The sequence below is a fragment of the Phasianus colchicus genome, chromosome 3 (assembly GCF_987193195.1).
Source record: "Phasianus colchicus chromosome 3, bPhaCol1.hap1.1, whole genome shotgun sequence".
Lineage (NCBI taxonomy): Eukaryota > Metazoa > Chordata > Aves > Galliformes > Phasianidae > Phasianus > Phasianus colchicus.
The window spans coordinates 40,167,571-40,191,294 of NC_143438.1; the positions used below are offsets into that span (position 1 = coordinate 40,167,571).

The following is a 23,724-nucleotide window of genomic DNA, read 5'->3' on the forward strand; positions in this document are numbered from 1 at the left end:
AAACAAAAAAAACCAACAACAAAATCATATTAAGTGAACTACAGTGTTGAAATGGAGCCCATAAGACGTATGTTTTAACTAAGTATTTCATATAATCATTGGTTCTGAAGCATCCAATAGCATGTTCACGAATTTCCAATTTTTGACAATTGGAAAATAATAGGTGATATGTATGACATGACATAAAAATACGCATAACAACCATGAAAAATCCTTTAATGTGCACTGGCAAAGGTAGAAAACCTCAAATGTAAAAGATCATTTGAAAACAAAAATTAACAATCTTTTTGATGTAATTATTCTTGATGTTTGGCTCTGTAAACTTTTGATGAATATCTGTTTAGGTTGCTATCAGCTTAAAATATGTGAAGAAATACATAGTAAAGAACTGAGCTTACTATGAAAGCGATACTACTATTTTCTCTTGTCTCAAGTATTTTTTTTTTCCCAATTATCTGACAATTTGCCACTGACATTCTTCATCCTATCTACATTCTCATTAATATTATGTCTGACAACCTTGTAATTTATATTTATCATCAGACTGGTCTTATGAACTTCTCCTCATCCTTTTCCTAAGGAATAGAAAGATTAAATAACTTGCAGCTTTATTTCTTATCCACCTTCTTCTCCAATTTCTCTTTAAATACAGTTATATTGCCTGATATTTGTTTTCACTGCCACATTTGTTATTCCCTTATTAATAATTTTAAAAACAACAACAAAAAAATAAGTTCACTGGTACTATTTTATTAAAATGACAGAATTCTATCACTGTGACTGATTCATTTACATTAGACACAAGACTTGAAAATAACAAGGAAAAGGAAATATAGAGAGTGTTTTATTAATTTGTTTATTTTCTGGTAAATTTTAAAAGTATCACTCTAAAATTACATTTGTTTGCAGCTGTGATGTACAGAGGAAAACAAGCATCACAGAATGTATTCTATGATTACGAATTATGAAAAATTTAACTATTTTCATTTCTTTAAGAATTTATACTTCAATCTTTGATATTTGATTAAAATCAAATGGTCAACATCAACTACAGCATTATCTTGTTTAGAATTTTTGTTCTACTTTTTGTTTTGCCTTTAAAAAAAAAATAAATATATATATATATTTGAGATTACACAATGCGTTTCCTTTGTCAGCTTTGGAAAAATGTAGTTTACAAAGTTACAAAGATACAGCTCTAATTCCCAAGCATGCATCTGTCATATATACAGTCATAATAAGAGAAATGAATATGAGTAATCTAGAGTTCTTAACCTTCAATTTTATACACTTAGTAGAAGTGTTTTCAGTGAAGGCTATATCAGAAGAATAAAGATGCTATTGAGAAGGAAAATCAAGGCCTTAAATTACACTGCCAGCTGTAAGCAAATTCTCATCGTGCTGTAGAGGTTAGATAGACAAGTGATGCTGAGCACAACAGTGTTCATATGCTGGTGCATGAAAGTTATCTTTAAAAGGGATTCCTTGAAAAGACCACTAAAACCAGTATTACTTACTGACTGCAAGAGGGAGGATGCTCAGCATTTACAAAGCATGAATCATTCATTTTTGTTATATCATTAAGTTACCCCTACTTTTTAAAGTTTCTTGCATAGTTTCTTTCATTTTCATATTTACCAAAAAAAAGAAAATAAAGAAAATAAAGATATAATTCTATAATATTATACACGAGCGGTTCATAACTGAAATAGTCAGAAAGTAAAGCAAAACAATTAAAAAAACAACCCAATAGTATGGAGCTATAAAGACAAAGATCAGGATTGAGAAGGACCCATAGATCCCTGGTTAAAAAATATACTCTGTTTATGTTTAAATTACAGATGTTAAGGGAAACAAATATTTATATGACATGTGGTGAAAATGGTATTTATACTTGATAAAAGGAAAATAACCTATACCGAGTCTATTTAATATCTTCAGATTTTGTTTCAAATATGAATACAACTCAAATACTGCAGGTAACACAGAAAACCTGTTGAAGCTTCAGCACACCATCAGACAGGAGCAACAAAACTACCAAAAGCAAAGCAGCCTTTACTTACTAGTTGATATATAATAATCAACAGATTTTTGAGCCATTTTTTGTACAGCCTACAGGTTCTAGACAGCCTACAGCAGGCCACAAAGCTCTATCCATCTCCCTATGAAGATCACGGTGAAGATTCATCAGGAACGAAGTATAGTACATGCTGTGTGGATGATGGTGAGTCATTTCTATCTCTCAGTCTGTTCTCAGTTTGATATTCTGTACCATATGTGCACAATCTTCATAAATGAGGTTTCAGAGAAGTCATCTGATGGCAGAATGGAAACAGCTTTGCTAAGCAGCAGAGCTGTTAATCAATAGGTGGATCTGAAAGTGGGTCTGAAAGTGGTGATTCCATGGAAAGAAAATCTCATATAATCCCCGATTCAGGTCTTAGCACTTATTAGGGCAGCAGGAAAATAAGCAGATATATTTATAATACTCCTTCTTCCTGGACTGTTAACCAATCACTTTCAGCCCAGCAGTATGCAGTGTATTTTCCCAGCATTTCTAGTATTTCATATACTTTTCCATTTACACTGCCATCTACCCTGGCCTGTGCTTTCAGCAACTGTTCATTTGTCCCTAACGTTATATCTTGATTGTGAATTTTCCTCTTCCTATTTTCTTTTTGTCCAAAATTTGTGTATCTCAATTTTTCTTCACATAGTCCTAGATTATCTAGTTTTAATGAAAAAAATCATCCATTTTTTTTCAAAAACTACAGAAAGAAAGCACTTTTTATAGCTTTCCATCTTAATTAAAGACATGCAGAGTCTGAGGGGAGCATTCAACACAGCAAATTTTGTTGTAGAAGTACAAGTTTTTTTCAAGTTCGTTATACTGTAAATAAAGATAGACTGCTCTGGGGAGTAATCAGGAATGGGAGTTGGACTCCGGAGAATTGAATGGCCCTTTGCTATTCAAATATACATGGACAAATGCATGGTAGGCAAGGAAAGGAAGGAAGAGAGTGTCAGTGGAAAGAGAACAATTATCCTCACATCTCTTCCTAGGAGCAAAGATACACGGAGAATTGTGGTCATCTCAGAGGAAAGGTGAAAAATATCCCTGCCCTTGGCAGGAAGGTTGAAAATAGGTGATCTTCAAGGTCTTTTCTAACTCAAAAAATCATATAATTCTATGAAAAGCATGCAGACAAGCTTCACTGGACTCCCCATATACTCCTCTTTGGTTGATATAAAGGTAGCTTCAAACCACACTTAAAAGTTAGCTTTCCAGAATGATCACTGAAGATCACCTTTTTCTTTTTAAAAATTTCCAAACTTTTCAGAAAGTTCTCTGAGCACATAAAGATAACCTTTAAAAACTACAAATTCAGACTGTAAAATAAAAAAAAAATAGCTTTTTATGACCACAGTGTAAGGGTAACTAATGTCTTTCCTGGATTAAGAACAACAGACCGTGACTGCTGTCATCTAGGTGTGTTTACACTGAACTTTTTTTTTCAGCAAAAGGTCTGAACTCTGAGTAACAGAACCACAATTTTTAAGAAGGTAACCATGCACCTAGCATTTAGTGGACTCTACTCTTCCAAAAACACACCAGCAAAAGATCGTTGCACTGAATATGCTGAAAATCCATGACCATAAAAATACATGAAGATTTTTTTCTCTTAACCATGCAGCTATTATCTTTATTATGGCTGAATTCATGGACTGCCATTTCTAAAGATTTCTTTTGTTCATTACCAATTGTATAAGTTTAAATATTTCTGTGAAAGGATCTTACCCGTGCCTTCTGCTCCATCTCCATCATTAATCTTTCATGTTGCTCTGCTATTGCCAGTGTTGCAGAATGGACTTTCTGATATATCATTTCTCCTTCTCGTGTCTGAAAGGTGAACAGCCCTTCTCCTGTGTCACACATCCTACAATAAGAAGGAAAAAAATGAGTACTGTGTAACTTTTATCTAACTATTATAAAAAGTGCACACCTTACGATAGAAAATGCCAACTTTTATAGTTAATCTTTTATAGTTAATCTCTGGGATTCTGAATATCTGCAGTTATTTTTACCACTGAAGAGAGACATATTCCAAGAGACAAAAGCAGAACTCTATGAACATAACCTCTAAATTCAGTTTTAATCATCCTCTGAACAGTAAAAAAGAAGTTTTATCACAGAATAAAACTGGAGGTAATACAGTCAGATGTTTATGGCATTGTTTCAAATGTCTGCAGGGTAAGTAGGACCTGAATTTTATTCTTCTAACCAATTGATGAAAGAAGCACAAAGCATATCATGACATTGAAAAGCTGACTTTGACTTTTTAACATAACACAGTTCTTTTCGTTGAACTCTACAAAGAAGCTGCATGGAAAACCAGCATTACAAGGGTTAAAATACAGCTGCCTCAGTATGTTTGTGTGAGGCAGCATTTAAAGCTATCTTGATAATAGCAAGAGACATTCGGTCTATTTGACAATAGGAACAGTAATTGTGTTGCATAAGAAGATTAAGTAACAACAACAACAACAACAAATCAACTGTCTTCTTTTGAGAGAGCAACTGCTGTTATCCTTATCTGTGCTATCCTTGTGGGATTGTTAAGAAGAACAGAAGTGTTATATATGCTAAATGCAGTAACAGGGGTCTGGAAAACAGAAAAAGTGAGTAGACATCAATGATTATTGAGTTACTTCACAGCCCTAGACTGTGTTAAACAGTGGTGCAATTTGACACACTTATATTAGCAATTCCATTACATGATCTGGGACTTATTTTTGCATTCTTTATCGAATTCCTCTTGCAATTTTAGAAATGGAACAAAATAAAATTCTCCCTGTAAACATTTCAAAATTATCTCTGACAGAAAATTGTTTATTTGAGTCACCGATACATAGCATCCTTCAACAGTAGAAATATTTCCATTTGCCCTAAAACACCAGGTTTTTAAATTTCTTTTTGTTTGCTTAATTATTTTTCATGATATCTAATTTTTTTCTCTAATATCCCAGCACCTCCATAAGTCCCCAGAAAGCCCAGGGCATGGAGAATTAGCAAGCATTTTATGAAAATGTGTACTGATAAGCTGAATATCAAAACATAGTAAATATCAATATCTTTAAAGTTTGCAACCCAAAATTTAAATAATTATTCAGAGATTAGATTTTCAAAATATTGTCCAATCAAACTAGCAGATAGAACAATATTATTTGAATTAAATGATCATTAAATAATTCTACTGCTATTTTACATGCTATTTTACACAATTACAAAACAGCTTTTTGAAAACAGAATCATTTTTTGTCAGTTTTTTTTTTTTTTTTTTTTTAAAGATTAGAACAAAGATTTCTATCTAATTTTATTTTAAAACACATCTCTTTAATTCATAAAATTGTTTCTAAATAATTCAGAACTGAGCAGGTCATTTTGATTTCAGAACTGATGAGTGAAGATAAAACCTTATTAACATCTACAAGATCTTTGCCTGTACACTGGGAGGGGCATGCTTTCATTGACTCTGCTATAAAGAATGTGAGGCTGTGAGTGAGTGTGCTGGGAACAACATAAAGTTTTGGAGGCAGAAACAGATAAAATAGAAGTGCTTCTGGAAAATACCTGGTGAACATACTTAGTAATGATAAATTGAGATGCTAAAAAGAAAGCCACAGCCTTAGGAATAGATGATTTACGATATGACAAACATCCATAGTTCTGAAATAGAAACAGTCTCCTCCCATCCAGAGATGTAACAAAAATACAATTCAGTTTGCAGAGAGGAATTATTTGATCAGCATTGTTGTGATAGGCTAATTAATAAACAAAAGGAAAATAGAACAAAACAAATCCAGTGCAGATTGGGATCCCTGTTACAAACAGTTAAGATACTTTGTATCCTTAGACACAATTCTCTAAATAGTAGAAATAAATTGTCTCAAGAGTTTTGAGACATTATGGCAACAGTCTTTTAGATCCCTCAGGGCATCATATAGCTGGTACTCTGTTTTTGTGTAAAGAGATCTTAATAAAATTCAAACAGCATGAAATGGAAAGTCTGGAAAAAAATGACAGGGTTTCAGAAACCGAAGCAGAATACAGTTTTTTTGTTGGTTTCAGAGGATGAAAAATCCTACAGGGATAAAAACAAGAAAGCAAGGCAATAGAGCGTGATTAAGATTCAGGAGTTAAGCTGTTTATTTTGACCGAGCAAAATATAATTGTTCCCAATGTCGATTCGACCACAATCTGCATGGTCAGTGTACTGCTGAGGCAGAGGCAGCCACCCAGGTCTGCACCTGGGGCCTGGCTTTCCTGTAGGAGAAAGTTACTTCAGCAGATGTGTCACATCAATGGCAGAAAACTCCTGACAGCAGCCTCCCAGCATCTGGATTTTTGGTTTCCCAGCTGACAGCATACAGCATATACGCAGAGTTTCCAGACTGGATGTGGGGGAAACTATGCTGAAGTACTGATAAGGCCTAACTTGCTTTTACATTTAACATGACTGAAAGGCACCAGAAGTGAAGCACCATCAGTACCTGGCAAGCTTGAGTTCTATAAAAGGAAAAGCAGAATTAAATTCCATATTTTTCTATCTGAACTTGTTATTTGCAATCGGCTGCCCAAAGAGGTGAATCCCTATGCTATAGTGAAGGTTTTTTTTTCTTTCTGCTCCTCGGTGATTTATTGTGATCAGACCTTAGGACATCAGGATAGGTGTGTTTAAGGTTTTGTTTCAGTCCTTTGAGGAATGTTTGAAACACATGAAAACACAAACTGATTTAGAAGAACTTCTGGAATTAGAAGAAGAATGATGAAGATGAAAACAGGGAAAGGGGATCATGATGAAAAGGCAGGGCAGCTTCACTTTCATAGTCAAGCAGACAAGAGAAAAGTAGACGAGCTGAAATATACTTCTATATTTGTTCTATTTACAGTCAAAACACAGTAAAGCAAAAACATTATTTTCTCTACAGACTCTTCTAGACATCAGAGAGCTGCCCATTTCAAGTGACAGTTGCAGGTTTTACCTTGCTAATGTGTTGAAATGAACCTGAACAAACTGTGGGTAGACTAACTTATATTTGTTCAAACTACACATGGTTATTATTGAACCTATCCTTTCTGGTTAGTGAGAATAATATTTTAAATTCAATCACATTATTGTTGCTTGCAAACTGTCCTCAAAAACTTCAAAAATCTCTGTTTTCTACAAATCTTTTGAAATGAAAAACAACCTTTTCTGAAACAGAGACTAAAACTTGTCATAATTACTTCTTCTTACTTTTCTGCAAAAATGTTTTCTTCATTTTTTTAGTCCCTAATAAATGAAAACATAGTAATCATCTTATTTCAATGTAGTAACATATTTATAACATTGATATTTTCCAAGATAACTTATAAGAAATGACAGAATGAAGGTGTGGACCTCTTTTTTTTCTGCTACAGCCATAGGCTTGCCCTGCACTCCTACCAACATTGTATGACCTTCACTGTCAAAAAAAAATGACCAATTTTGTATACATTAATTTTTTTATAAAGCTTATCAGCCTGTAGATGCTTGAAAAATGCCGATGTTAGCTTCTCTATTTCTGTGCATCCCATCTTTAAAACAGGGATATCATTAACCTATGTTTTAGGATATTTAAGGATTCAATAAATTAAAATGTATGAGGTGCTTTGAATGAAAGAGAAAAAACTTACTTTTTCCTGTATTATTACAGAATGATATAAATTGATAGATAATAAAACAAGCAGGTAAACAATCTCTGAATATTAGCATAACATTTTTAGTTCTTGAAATACTGCTTCAGCTTTTCACAGCTGTCATTGTTAGCAGATCTGGCTGAAGACACAGGAATAGGAATGGTGCTAAGGTTGGGGCTTCAGACAAATTGGATTCAGAAATCCAGAATGAAAGTTCCTGTTTTTACTCAGAGAAAGGACTTGCATTCAAGCAAAAGGAATTTTCCCACTATTTTTGCCAGATTTTCTTAACATTTCTTACATCCACACAATGGTTTCCCACTGTCTCTACTTGCTACAGTAGATCAGTCTTTTAGAACAAAATTAATGTAGTAAAATCAGCATTGTAAACCCACAGAAAGCTCTCAAAAAGGGAAAATTTGTTGAATTGACCACCATTTACATACAAGTGATACTGTTTCCCAAATGGAGGTTCATACTCTCATGCTATGGTTGAAACGCTTAAGTTTAATAACCAGTACAATATTTAGCAAGTGCATGTATATTTGCATGAGAGGATGACAGTTTGACAGCTTTGTTTCACTATTTCAGTGAAGGGTAGAATGCATTTTCACAATAAAGAAGGTTGCTGAGATGCTCAGGAACAAAGTTTTCTGAGTCTGTTCCTTAAAACAGTGGATAAATGACAGTAACTACAAAGGTTTTACTTCTAATATATCTAAATATAATTTTTAATGGTTTTGAATGATTTCTTTTTATCCTCAAATAGTATAGCATTGAAGAAATAATAGCTGATTTGTAAATTCATTTCTTAGCAGTACGTAAAACTACAGAAAAATAACTAAAAAAAGGTAAATGTCCTCAAACAGATACTGTACAAATGTAATAAATAACTTTTATTATTATTAACTAATTACTTTAATAATTATATCTCTTAATAGCTAATATACTATAAATAACTAGTACCTTGTTTGGCATGTATAATTTTTCATGTAAAAATACTTTAATTTTTGAATGAGAGTACATTGTGATTAGGTACTGCCCAGGAATCAGAGCAGTAAAAGCCAGCAATATCAAACAGGATGTAATTACTTTTGTGCAGCCCATACTCAGTGTGTGAAAGATGATTTCCTTTAAAGAGCAAAGCTGTTCACTCGGACTCTTCAAGGTGCAGATAAGAAGTTAGCTGGTGCTTACTTCCTGTATGCAAAGAATGTATCAGTTCCCATGCATGGAACCAGACTGTGCTACTGTCACAGGAATAGAAATACATTTTAAACGGCCTTTCTTTAAAGTCTTGAAGCTATGGAAATTGTTCTAAAAAGAGTCAAACAGGATGCAGTATTTAACTCTGCACTGAGGCACTTATTTCTTGTGTTGCTACAGCTTTGATTTTTTAAGGAGTGGTAGAAACTAGCAATTTTGCCTTCAATTTAACTAGATTATCAGAGAAGATATACAAACACTATCTCCCTTGTGGGTATCTCACTTTTATTCTTCCCTTGTTTGTTGTTATCTCAACTTGAGCTAAGCCATTTTGACAGAAATGCTGTTTGTTCTTTGTGCACAAGGACGTTACACACAGCACACACCAAACACAGACTTGCTAACCAGTAGGGCTCAGGGGAAATGAATACAAAGCTCTCTCAAGCTTCTAAAAGCTTTGCTAATTGCAACTTTCAACACATGCTAGCTTACTTTCTCCCAAAGTTGCTCCTTCTTGGGAAAATAATAATTAAAAAACAAAACAAACAAACAAAAAAAAACGAAGAAAGCACATAAGCTCTTTCAGACAGGGGCACATTTAGACAAAAAGCTCTATTAATACCTAGAGATAGTTATCACAAAAATCATAAAATAAATTATGTAGATTTTTATAAAACTGTGATGTGAATTTCTATGTTGAGAGGATAGAAAACCAGAGGAAGAAGCAAGAAAATCCTGCTAAGAATTCAACTTTCAATAATGCAGGCAAAAAAAGTGACACATTTGGGAGTGAATCAGTAAGAAAATGATAACTACATACATAGAATACGTGTGGGATCCAGGAAAGATCTATAAGTGAAATGGAGAGAAGGCAATTAATAGGAAATGTACAGAAAGTGTAATTTATTCAGAGACAGACATGGTTAGAAAGCCATAAAAATGGGATAAGGTCAGTGAAAGTAGGGAAATATCTTGTGAAATATCTGTGAAATACAAATGAAGACCACCAACACAAAGCACAGAAGCAATAAAAAGGGCAAAAGACAGAACAAGCAGGCACAGAATCTCAAAATCTGCTGAGCTTGGCCTGTTGCTCACATCCTATGTGAATAATGACTTAGATTGCCTTGCATTGCCGTTAGCATTTCCAAATTTCATCAGAGTGTCGAACAGGGATATCCTGGCAATTTTATGATCTGAGAAGCAAATAATGAAAATTATTTGATATATGAGAGCATCTGCCTCATATATTTAGGCATCCTTATAAATGATAGTTATTTACTGGGAAGAATATGAAACAAGAAAAAAGTAATTATGCATAATTTCTAATTACTGGCTACACACATTTGTTCCTCTGTAGAATTTGTCGTCATGGAGTTGCACTTTAGTCAAGATGGGTAACTTTCCACTGTTCCTGCACACCTTTATGAGGTACGGCAATTTACAATCTTCAACTAGCACTCTTTCATGTGGAATCTACTTGAATTTGGCATTAGTTAATACAGAGAATGCGGATTACCACACTATGTAGTTCAGTAACTTGATCACGCAGCTTAGCCCTGAAGATTTGTTCAAGGTCAGATTCTTATATTTCTTGAGTCATTCTCAACAATTTCAACTAAAAGAACTAAAAGCACCTGAACAGCTTTCCTAATAAGTCCTTTTATGGAAACATTTTGCAATTCTGAGAAGTTAGAATGAAAGGGAGTGATGATTTTCTCCCAGACAGCTGGCACTCCATCACTCAGAGGAATCCAGCAGTCCTCTAATATTTCCTTCAGGACCATGATACTTTCCAAGTGATAGCTTTTTAAGAGATTACCTGCAGTCAAAGTAACAAAAAATGTACATGCTAAAATAATTTCTTCCCTAAACCAAATGATCACTTAAGGGGCATAATAAAATACAGACTTTTTTTTTTCTTTCTTTCTTTCTTTTTTTTTCCCTCATGGAAACATATTTTTATTTGTTTTGTCAAATGGGAGAGATTTCAGTACAGTACTAGAGGTAATTATGCCTCTAGGGATACTTTTTCTTCTCATTGCCTGGTCTCTTTCTACAATTGGTGTCTCTGTGCTGCCCTTCATGATAGCGCATTTAGACTAGTACAGCATATATCACATTGTTAAAGTTTCAGGAAACTATCCCAATCCTCCATGTCAGACTGTTCACTTATTGCTTAATGAAGGTACAAATAACAGGCTGCGTTTTTCTCTGGGCTATACAAAAAATTGTCCACTAGCACTGTAATTCCCTAACTCATTTCCATCAAGTTATTCCTACCCATAATAAGACACAGTGGCAAGAATTTGCATTTCCTTTCCAAGCTTTGTTTTTGATAAAAAGCAGGATTCTGTTTTGGACTTGTTTCAGACAATTTTTATTTGGGTAGCTACAAAAATTCCTCACCTATTCTCATTAAAATGTTTTCATATATTTTAATTACCTTAGTATATCAGAATAAATGAGAATCAATGCTGAAGAGTTAAAAATAGCAACTCATTTCCAATGCTAGCTACAGTATAAAAAGCAGAAAAGCAGACTTTTTATTGAAGTCATGCAAGATAGGCAGAATGTGGAGACTGATATAAAATTATGAAATATATCCATACATAATGACAGACATAATATGCAGAATCTCTATTTCCTCAACTATAGATATTAAACTTTAGCCAGTAAAAGATATCCTAGAGTCAAATATGCTGAATCCCAAATATGAACTTTAATGTAACTACAATTTTTATTTATTTATTTATTTTTAACAAACTGCTAAATGTTTTAGATCAAGACATCTCACTCAGCATGGTTCAGCTATTATTTTTCCTGTCACTTATAAATGAAAGGGATAGAGTTCCCAAGTCCTGGAACCTGGGATCATATTCAAATATAGTTATTTGATACAGGATATCTGCCATCCTATTATTCCCCAGTGACGACAAGCTCCCCTTGTAACAATATTACTCAGTTCTCTTCACCGCCTTAAGCAGCACAACACAGGTGAAACAGCGTTAATCTACAGTAATAACATTGATTTTGCCAAATACAAAAATGGTAGAGAGAAAACCCAAATAAAGTCATTACTGTTTAAAACAAATAACAGCATAATACCACTAGAACCCTGTGGCAGTGCATCACTACTTGCTATAATAGAGGCAATAAAACTTAGTGGCCCAGGATCTTTATTTTCTTCTTTTTCTTTTTTTAAAGCCCTAAAGACAAATCTTTATGTTTGGGACTATTTCCAGCCAGAGTTTTACTGATAGAAACCTTTTTAGGTAAAACTTGCTAGTGTCCAAACTGTTTCTGTGGCACGGAATGTGCCAATGTGGCACAACTCCAAACTCATTCAATTCTCTCTCAGGAGTTTTGTAAGATGGATGCATCTACCAATTTACAGATGTTAGCAAAGAAACAGTCAAGGAACTAATTCTCAAAAGTGCAATAGTTTCTTTCATTTTTGAGGAACTAGGGGAGCTATGATATTGAACACCCTTGTTCATGTGCCAAAAATATTTGGAATAACTGATTATACTCAATCTAAAAGTTCAGCCAAAAAGAATCAATAAAATATCATTTTACATCTGCACATACCAATAAATATGATGTTAAATATTTAACATGAAACCATGATCAAAATGGTCTACAGAAGAATTTGTCCTATAATACCTCTAAATATTAAACGTTATTGGAAACACTTTGTACCTACCATGATGAAGACAGAACTTGTGTTTGGGTCCTTACTTGGCTATCTATATTGACAGAAAGGATAGGACACAGGTACTTCCCATACTTTGATAAAAGTACAAGAATATATCCACTTAAGAAGAGTAAGAAAAAATTTTGGAGAGTTGAATACTAATGAACTAGTAAGATTTTTGATGATTGCATAATATTAAGATAATAGAAGTAAAAAAATATGTTAACGAAGTAATACTATGTTTAGAGCTATGTTTAGAAACACAGAACCTGAAGAAAAGCAGGGAAGAAAGCAAATTAGTTACAGTTAATGTAATTAATTGCAATGTGTACTCAAAACACAGGTTATTTAATTTGTAGAAAATGAATGCTGCATTCTCCCATTTCAAAAGTGAGGCACACAAACTGCAACAAGAACAAGGTGTGGGTTGGCCACTTCTTCCATGTAACTAGTGATAGGACAAGAGGTAATGGCCTTAAGTTGCACCAGAGGAGTTTCAGGTTGGAAAAATGTAATGAGAAAAAATTTCTTCCTAGAACGAGTGGTTATGTATTGGAACAGGTTTCCCAGGGAGAGGTGGAGTCTCTGTTCCTGCAGGTCTTCAAGCAAAGGGTAGATGTGGCACTGAGAGACACTGGTTAGTGGACATGGTGGGGATGAGTCGACTAAATTATCTTAGTGGTATTTTCCAATCTTAATGATTCTATGATTCTGTGACAGAAGGAACACACTGAGCACTCCGTGCTGTTTGTTCTTTGAGAGAAAACACTGCAGAACATTTTCAGTGGGTGCTCTCTCAGCCCTTTATAACGCACTGTCCTTATTGGATCTGGCCACATAAACCACTGATGATCAGAGCTGAAATCTTCAATATACCAGAATTTTACTGTGATGGAGACTTAAGCACTGTTGTTTTCTTTTAATGTCACTCTGTTTGCAAGGCATGAGAGCTACAGCTTTGACCACTTTGGCCACAGAGAAATTTTCAGGAAGTCATATGCAAATCTTATGGGCATGCAGAGTTGTCCAGAGAAACTCACCATGCTATGTACATCCACTAATGAGTAATTGACATATGCTAATGATATCCAAGGATTCATCAACACTAATAAAAAAACTGGCATGTTGTCCACTTTGGGAACAGCCTGCCACAGCAGCAATCCCTGGACAGACTAAAGCACCAGGGATGAGATATGAGACAGGGATTTGCTAAAAAAATAATACAGCCAGAAATCCTAGCTAAGATCACATTCCTGGTCTGAACTTTAGCTAGACATGAACGCAGAAACAAGTAGTGAAATAAGTTTCTTGTGGTAAACTGCATATGCAGTAGTAATATAAAAAAATAACTGCGTGAAAATTATGTCCCCACCACAAGTATAAATAAATTCACTGAACTTCCGCCAATCTTCTCTATGTGGTGTTCCCTCTCACTTTCATTAACTTTCCTTCTTTTACATAAGCCAGGAGGAAGTGAAGTAGGCAGCATTTACCTCTTCTCCCAATTGCAAACAGCAGCAATTCTATTTTGGATCAAACCCTCAATTTGCCTGGCACCTCTGAGACCAGCCTTGACTAGGTATATGATGATATCTTTCTGATGATGCTTCCAGCAGTGGGAAAACACTCTGCTAGGATCTGACTTTAGCCAGCTTGCTAAAACCAATTGCAGTGAGTCTTCAGGTAAGTAGCATCTTCATAAGGACTTGAGAATCCTCAAAACATTTTTGTAGAATTTTCTTGCATTAAAGAAGAAACTTCTTTTAATAATTCAAGTAAGAGGGTAGGAAAAAGTACTAATGATCAAAAGAAGTGCAAAAAACAAAGAAACAAAAACAAAACAAAGCAAAAAGAAGAGTGGCCTGCAAAATGAAATCATGGCAGAGAAACACAAAAATCAAATGATGCAGAAAAAAAGACAGGAACTCATACAGAAGGATGAAAAAGAACCAGAAATCAGGAGTTATAGTTTGTAATTAGAGAGACTGCAGGCATATTTTCCAAGAATTATCTTTTTTCCAAAACTCTGTTGAGTGGAATGGCTATTTATTTTTTGATGTTTTGTTAAATGAATATTTCTACCTCTGATTAATAGCAAACAGTTTCATTAAGTTCTCTTACCTGTATATATACCATGGTCCTACATGAAGCCACTGATACTATACTAGATAATATGTTTTGTGCTGGTTTTAGTGATGATTTTGCTTAAAATAAAATGGTGTAATGTCATACAAAGTGTATGAATGACAAGAACTGGCCATTTTGAGCATGTGCCATTTTCTATTCTTTGCAAATATTTCTTCAAATTGGCTTTCTGCATAGCATGAGATGCTACTAATTGACAAGAGATGCTCTTTGACAAGTCCACCAGCAGAAGGAAAACACAAATAATTCAAAACAAATTTGGAATGGTAGAATCTAAAAGCATGAAATCCGTCTTCTCTAACACATAAGCTTTTTAAGATCAGAGTACTTGCTGTCTTCTCAGAAAACTTGGGGCATTGTTAGAAAGCACTGAAAAAAGCAATCTGCCATTGCTGTGGAAAAAAAAACCAAAAAACAAACAAACAGAAAACACCAAAAAAAACACTAACAAGATACTTTTACACTTGAGCTTACTTGTCTATGTTCAATATTTCATTATTTAGGCTCCTATTGTTTTACACTGCTTTAGCAATATTTTTATAAGAAATTTATAACATCCATGGAACTGCTCTGTATACTGTACTGCATCAATTCCTTCTGTTCATGATTCTGTATGCTAAATTTAAAAAAATCCATGAACAATAGATGCAAGGTCTACCGGCTTCATTAAACATTTATATACATAGCTATCCAAAAAGGTAAAACCATAGGTGGCAGAATGCAAAGGGTACAAGACCCTTATGTGAAAAATCAAGTATAATGCGTACTTCTGGTTTCTTATGTGACCATTCCTTCCTTAGACATTTAAGCATAATAGATTGAGCAAGTTTGGGGTTATGTCAAGTATGCCATAAAACCCATTTTGAGTATCCCAGTCAACATCCAAGTTTTTTGAAGTATTTCCCTATTTTCTCACTCAGGAATATTCATATTATAGTCATCTTTTATATCTCAGAGCATTATTCTAAGACAAATGCTAATATACATTTCTATTTCTGTGCATTACTATTTCTGCTCTAATTTCTCTGATGGCCCTTTTTACCAGCTATTTGACACTACTTTCACATGCACTGAACACTTTTTTTCTTGGCTGCCCTCCATTTCATCTGCACTTCTGAGGCTGAGAGCTAATCATGCTCATTTTTCTTTTTCTTTTTTTACTCTTGGAGAGAGAAATCAGTGCAACATGAGTTAAGCAAGCCTAATATAAAAGACAAACTACCTGTGAAATAAAGAATTTGAGATGGTCAGCATTTGCCAATGACAAGCACTTATCCCAACCAAACTCTTTTTACTACTTTTTGCTCAGATTTTCCAGTTTTCGAATAGATGTTATTCCTAAAACTCTAAACATATTCCAAAACCTGTTACAGTGCTTCATAAAAAAAAAAAAAAAAGCAAACATCCCTCCCTGTTTCTGTATTACCAGCTCAAGTATGTCATGAGCACATTCTCATCCTCTTATTCCATACACTTAGCCCATTCTGTTCTCCCATACAAAATCTTCCTACTGATTTTCATCAATCTCTTGAAGTTCTACTAGTCTTAACTGGCTAGTCCACTTGCTGTCCAATGTGTGTGCAAAACACCTTTGGCACACTCATGCCATGGTTCACTACAGACCACTGCTGGTTTGGATCGCTGCTCTCACCCTTTATTCTCTGACTTTTTATTCTCTGGTGGTAGTGTCAGTTCTCTGAGATAAGTAAGCTACCAGAAAGATAGATCATCTGACCTGTTTTCATTAAATAAAGGTTAGGCACTCTCAATCATCATCTGAAAGAACATCGGGGTCGGGGCTTTTTACTGAATCATCATCTAAACTGCCCTTCAATTCTTTCTCTGACAGTAGATGATAGTTAAGGTCGGGGGATTTCAGTTTTTTTTTTTTTTTTCTTTTTTTTTTTTCCTGAGGTTGTTTTTTTTTTTTTTTGAGGTTTTTTTTTTTTTTTTTTTTTTTTTTTTTTTTAGTTTTTAAATTCTACATATTATTAAATATAGTTTTATTTACTTTGTAAGTCAACTTCCATGATTTTTCAAGTATATTAGCATGCAGGTAAGGAAATAAAGGTTCTCTTTTGCTATTCCCAAGACATTGTTATTTTCAAAATCAGGTATCATTTAAAATATTTTGAAGGAGGAATATTTTCCAAGTTGGACAGAGAATTAATATATATATAAGCATATATCCATCTTTAAAATGTAATAATATGCATTGTTGCACTGACTCAAGCAAGTCATTCGAGAGCAATGTTATATTTGACTTTTCGGCCACTGACAGGATAATCAAGTAGATGAAGCAGCTCAGTGAGTTATAGCACTGCACTGAATTTTCTTCCAAAAAGTCAGAAAGATCAAATGATGTCTGGAACTGCTGAAATTGAGGGATTCCATTAAATTCTGCCTTTCCTTCCCCTCTCTCTAATAAGACGGAAGCTTTTTAGAGAATGTGTGACAAGTGACTACTCATAGTGGAAATAAATCACACACCATCATGCTATTACTCAGAGCACAGAATTCTTAATAGTGCAATAAGAGCAATAACTTACAGTGTTAGTGAAGAAGTACTATTAGGAGGGACACAGTAGCTAATAGCATTTCCACTAACAGGGGTTAAGTGACAAACTTTCCTTTGCTACCTTATTTATAAGAGGAAGATTAAAGGAGCCCTTGGGACCAGTCAAGCCCACCTCAAGAATAGCGTTGCTTTTCTAGAATGCTACTGAGCAGACACTGTGTGTAAAGTGCTCTCCATCTCCTTTATGTGACAGCATTTTGAGTGTTCTTTAGTTAATTTAAATTAGAACGAGAGGACACTTAGTTGCAGTGAAAGACTTGAGGGGGGCAGAATGTATGATAATTCTGGGAAAGCTGTGACATGGTTTTCAATTATCAGCTCCTTTTTCTCCTTAGCATAATGCTTTATGAAAACGTTACCTGACTTTAGCACACACACTTGTACTCCACCAGAGCATACCAGCACTATCTTAAAAATAAAAGAAATTATCCACAAATGTTCAATTAGACAATTCATCCAGGCCTTCCTAATTACATATATACAGCCATTTGCCAGAATATTTACAGTGGGGAAGAATGCATATATTACATTATTTTACATGTAGCATAAGTCTCTAAAAATACATTTTTTTCTATTTGAATTTGTCTTGGTAGCAAATGCTTGAAAAATGTAACTTGGATTTCAATAAGAGTTCAGATGCTGAGAAGCGATGAAAAACCTGTATCAGTTTTTGAGCATATTTTAAAGTCTTTAGGCAATCCTAAGTGTTTTCTGCTTTCTATAAATATATAATTTAAAAAAATTCTGCACAGAAAAAAAAAAAAAAAACAAATGAAAGCTAATTCCCCATCAATTTACTTTTAATATTACCATCTTGATTTTTTTTTTTTTTTTTTTTTTTTTTTTTTTTTACTTATAGCCTCTTACAATGGAAAAGACTTTGTTTTTCTAATTGATGACATAATTAGTGGAATTAATCATTAATTAATGAAATTAATGGAAATGCAGAAACAATAATTTAGTGAAACTGGTCATTACTTTCATGATTATTGATTGTTTTTTTAAATGAGACTTGAAATAAATAGAGCAGTAGAAAATAAATAGTAACCTCCACAAATACATATTACAAGACAGTTCCAAGTGCAGATATTACACACGTATGCAAATGTATGTATGCAATATGAATGCATATAAAGCTCTGTTGATAACAGAATTCAACTCAATGAAAAATCAAATTTCAATGAAGGATGAAATGAGAAAACATGGAAATTGCTGCTTCTGGAACTGCCGCATTTCTGTGAAAGACAGCAAGAGCCAAAGCCATTCCAATATCCCCTTTTTGAAGCAACGAAGCCAGTGGGCACCCTGCAAGCGCTACAATTTAGGAAAGGTAAACAGTAAGACTCCAATATGTATTTATCAATCAGTTAACATATTAGTTGTGAGAACAATGAATTAACATCATCAGAAAGAACAGGGGGAACCAGGAAGACATTAACAAACCTTCCAAGACCACCCTCTAAAGCAGGTTTCTCAGCTCTTGAGTAGAAGTCTTGGTACACAAATCTTGATTCTACCAAGATCAAATCCCAAGACTGAGGGTAAAATAAAAAATTTTAGTACAGTTTTTCATGTGACACACAAGAGACAATTGTTCAGACATCCAAATGACCCCTAAAACAAATCTATGTGCCGGCTGAAGCCCAGGAACCACAGTTCCTGACAACAGATGAAGTCAACTGTTTAAAAACACACCCCTCTGTGCTTTTGCAGTGCTCTGTGTGTGCATGTGCAAGCAAGCAGGTTCCTACATATTCATGAACAAGGCTCTTCTGTTGTGCAGATCTCGCTCTTTGCATATTGATTACTTCCTTCTATGTTTGTATAGTGCACGGCACAGAGAGGACATTTCAAATCTCCTCAGTCATGGTTCTACATTCACAATCTTTGGAGAAAAGGATTTACTTGTGCTTAGTATTCATACTGGTAGATGGTCTCTATTCAAAGTGTGGCATTCTGAGTTTCCCTGTGTTAGTATTGAACACTCTCCTGCTGTCTATATAGATAATTAGGTGCCTAGTTTGGGCATTTTTAATCAACTCATGCAAATTGGTTTGGTTTGGAAGAGAAATGCAACACTGTTTAAGAGCTAAAATAGAAATTCTGGTTCTTACTGTAAATTTAAATTGTTTTATGTTTCAAATTTGTGATGCATCAGTCCTCCTGTATTTTGAAGTAGAAGGTTGAAGGTTGTTACAATTTCTACAGAGAAATAGACCTGGTGCTGGGGAATCTATAGTTGTTCAGAACTGCTGTATGAGATTAATTTTAGCCCACCGTGGAATTCAAAGGTTAAAATGTGGAGCAGAAATAATAATTGAGTCCTAATATGATTAAGAATGTATGAATTATTGTGTCTGTTTCTTTCTGCTCATATATCTCACAGCAATAACTTCATTAGTCATATTCAGCATCAGGAATATTAATGCGAAAATACATGCCTGCAGCCAAGCAATATATGTGAAAAAGTGACAGCTGGAAAATGGTAAATACATAGGCTGCTTCAAAAGTAATGCTTCCTATTTATTTCCATGGAAACTACAATAGATACAAAGAGCACAAAAACATTTGATAAAGCAAATTCTCAGGTATGAAACACTATTTTTCAACACAGTCAACACCACTAGCCATGAACAAGAGCCTCCATGCCACACTTGTAGAAATCTGCACCAGAGGAGGTGACCCTCTGTCACTGTCACCACTGATGAAATGCACAACCCACTGCCTCACTGTACTCACACCCTCTGGTTGGTCTCCATAAATGTTCAGCAGGTGTCAGTGGGCATCAATGGGTGCCATTTTTTATCACATGGAGGAATTCAATGACATATCTTTGTTTCATGTTAACAAAATTTAGCAGTTTATTGGCGGAAAGATTCAACCTCTAATGCCTTACTATAACGACCCAACACTGCTGTGGCTCAATATAATAAAATAGGATGTGTTACTCTCAGAGCAGTCCTAATACCAAATTCTCAGGGCTCAAGTATGGATGTAAAGTCATCAGAAAGCAAAATGAGGCATACTCTCAAAATATTTTAAAACAAGACATACTTTGATTTTGCCACGCAAACATGTTACAAATGAGAAAGGAAATGATATGCTTCAATTTGAGGACATAGTTCCTGTTATCTCACAATCATAAAAATAAATGTAACATGCTATCTGCTAATATATTAAGCAAATACAATACAGTTATTAGTGATTTCATTAATAGCTTTGTAATGTTTTGATCACCCAATGATATGGGATATCTACTGATCAGCTGAAAAAAAGAAACCCACACTGGGCCTGCCTGGTTGGAAAATACCACAGAAATGTCTTCCGTTTTGAGGTGTACATCTTTTGTGTTTGTTAAACAAACTGTAGATGACCATACATTCCACTTGGTCCAAATTCACCAGAAATTAATTAATGATGTTTTCATTCCTTTAGATTTTAGTATGTATATATTTTTTCATTCATGTGGTATACAATTTCTCCTGTGGATCTTGTAGCTCTTGGAGTCAATGACTTTTCAATCTGAATGCAAAGACTCAACAAAGATAACTATATTATGCAAATACATTGTCTTTTTGACATTGTTTTTTTCTCATATAAATTAGAGCTCTTATGGCAAAGTCCAATGTCTCAGGCATTCTTTATCAGTTAGAGCATGGGTTTTGTAGGTGTGTGTACAAATATAGTGGTTGAATTTTTATAACAGGGACAAAAGAAAAGCAGAACACTTCTGAACAGAAATTTCGAATTAAATAGCTACTATAATCCCTACTTGTGTTTGCCATATTTGGTTATATTGTAGAGAATTTTATTGTATGAGTTTTGGTGGATCACACTCCTTACCATCACTAAATCAGTGTGAGAGAAAACTTGGCAAAGGGAAAATGAAGTGAGCACTTTATAAATCAGTTATAACAAGTTATATTAGGTTTTTTTTTTTTTTTTTTTTTTTTTTTTTTTTTCAGCAAAAGAGCTCTTGGATTAGGTACAGTGATCAAAACCAGAATAAGAGTCATGTAGATGAGCTAAACATGCAACACCTATTAAAATAGGGTTTAAATGAATCAGATTTAATCCAGAACTTATTCCAGATCAGGAATTTGGCAGAAGGAAACTGGGAGTTGCAGTTAAGTTGTAATGGACAAAAAGTAGGCATAAAACAAGAGTTACAATGTGTTAGAATGTAACTTTGGCATTACTAAACACTAGGAACTAATTGAATCTTGTCAGTGGTGGTATTGTCTTTTGTGCTAAAATTAGAGCTAAAAAACTAATAACAAACAAACAAACAAGGGATATTAATATTAAATATTTCTTGTTTTTAAAATATATTTATACATATATTTTACAAATTTTATATATTTTTATATATATATATTTATATTTATATTTATATATATTTATATATATTTTATATATATTATATTTCTTTAGAGACTTCAGTGATAAATGCCAGTTAGGGGATGAATATGAGAAAAAGAGGAACACTCAGTGTGAAAACACAGATAAAACAAAAGCATATAAAGTTCACATAGTGGATAAATAATGCTTTCTTAAAAATATTAAAAGGTGTAATAGAAAATATATAATAATAAAAAAGTGGAGGTTACTGAGAACTCACAGAGAATGCTTATGTGAAACTATGAATCTATTTACTGCATCTGCACATGAGCATTCACTCATATTGCTTTTAAACCCAAGCAGACTTAGAAATTCTGGGATGTTTTTGAACCTATGATAAGCTTATTTCACAATTTAGACATTACATCAGCAATCAGGAATGGAATATTTTTTCAGGACATTGTGGACTTGAGCTGGTGCACTTACACCAGCAGGTTGAATCCCCAAAACAACTGTTTCATGAGATGCACTTATAAGGGACCTCTCCCCACTTAGAATGTATTTCCCATAACTGAAGGGTTAAATGACTAATATTTTCCACATTAATACCAAAAATCATCACAGAGGACTGACAGACAAATGAAAGACTTCGGTCAGATGTATTGCCTGAAGCAAACGCTGAACTTTCTGCTTAAGATAACCTTAGCATCTGTGTATCTACTGCTCAGAAAATGAGTATGTCAGTCTTGGGTTGCATACATTGAAAAACACAATCAGAGTGTTTAAAAAAGGAATAGTTTAACATGGTTTAATGCCACATTATTGACTCTATGTTCTTCAAATGCATGGAATAAACAAACCTGGAAATAGACGAGATCATTTAAATTTCAACATCTTGTATACAAAATAAAAGAAAGTAAATTTCAGAAAAAAAGGAGTGTGTAATGGATTCACTGCTATTTCTATTCTTCTCAAAACTCCAGGAGCATAATTACTGCCTCCACCTCTCTACTTAGGTGGAAACTGAAGGTGTCTGACAAAGTTTGGTATGGGCGTCTACAACAAATAGCCTAACCTGCAATTTCTCACTGTACATATCTACGTATTTTCTTCTAGACAGTTAAGTGGGCACTTCCCTAAGGAGCATGTTTTCCATTTCAGGGTCTTAAAATCAGGATCAGTCACACATTAATACCCATGTGGAGAAGTAATTCCACAGATTCCAAGAGAAATGAGCACGTTTGCATAGATCAACTGCATTCTTAAGTACAGTATTTCCAACACATTCAGTATCCAAAATAACAATAATGAGGTGCTGAACAAATTACCTGGGTATGTACATTAGGGAAAACTTGTTGACTTATTGATGATTCAACAATAAAACCAGACAAGCCAATCTGAATCTAGTTTGGTATAAAGCCTGGCTTTTGGAAAAGTATTGTACATGTTCTAAATTACTGAATTCTCATCCACTATGTTAGAGGTATAGTACCAATCAGGACAAAGCTGTGCCCAACAGAGAAGTGAATTAATATTTTTTGATTGATGGATTGATTGTATGGGAATATCTTTGTTAGGCTGTCTTAGCTTCAGCTGGAATGGAATTGTTTTCTTCAGGGTGTCTGCTATGATGCTATGTTTTGATTCTAGGAGAAAAACAATGTTGATAATACAGCTTTTTACAATTGTGTTTATAGTTGCTGTTCAGCAGTGCTGTACAGGGCCAAGGCCATTCTCATCTAAGGGGGAACAGAATTAGGACAGCTGACTTAAACTGACCGAAGGGGTATTCCATACCATATAACATCATATTGAAACACAGGGGGTGGGAGTTCATCTTTCTCTTCTGCTGCTCAGGGGCTAGCTAGGCATTGGTCAGCGGGTGATGAGCAATGGTTGTGCATCACTTATTATATACATTCATAGATACATATACATGTACAGTCATAACTACTTTTCCTTTTCTCTATCTTAGTCAAAAGTTTCATCTCAACCCATGAGTTTTACTTTATTCTCTTGCATTCTCTCTCATATCCA

At 34.2% G+C, this 23,724-nt stretch overlaps 1 protein-coding gene across 2 annotated transcripts in view; it reads right to left on the bottom strand.

Moving 5' to 3' along the window:
• Nucleotides 1-23,724, bottom strand: part of DOK6 (docking protein 6) — a 243,486-nt gene that overhangs the window by 68,579 nt on the left and 151,183 nt on the right. For both annotated transcript variants that reach the window (XR_016465091.1, XM_031589021.2), the window contains exon 6: nt 3,800-3,938. Coding sequence is in view for 1 of the 2 variants with exons in the window: in XM_031589021.2 (XP_031444881.1) it covers nt 3,800-3,938 (139 nt within the window). In the remaining variant the exon portion in view is untranslated. The remainder of the gene's footprint in view (nt 1-3,799; nt 3,939-23,724) is intronic.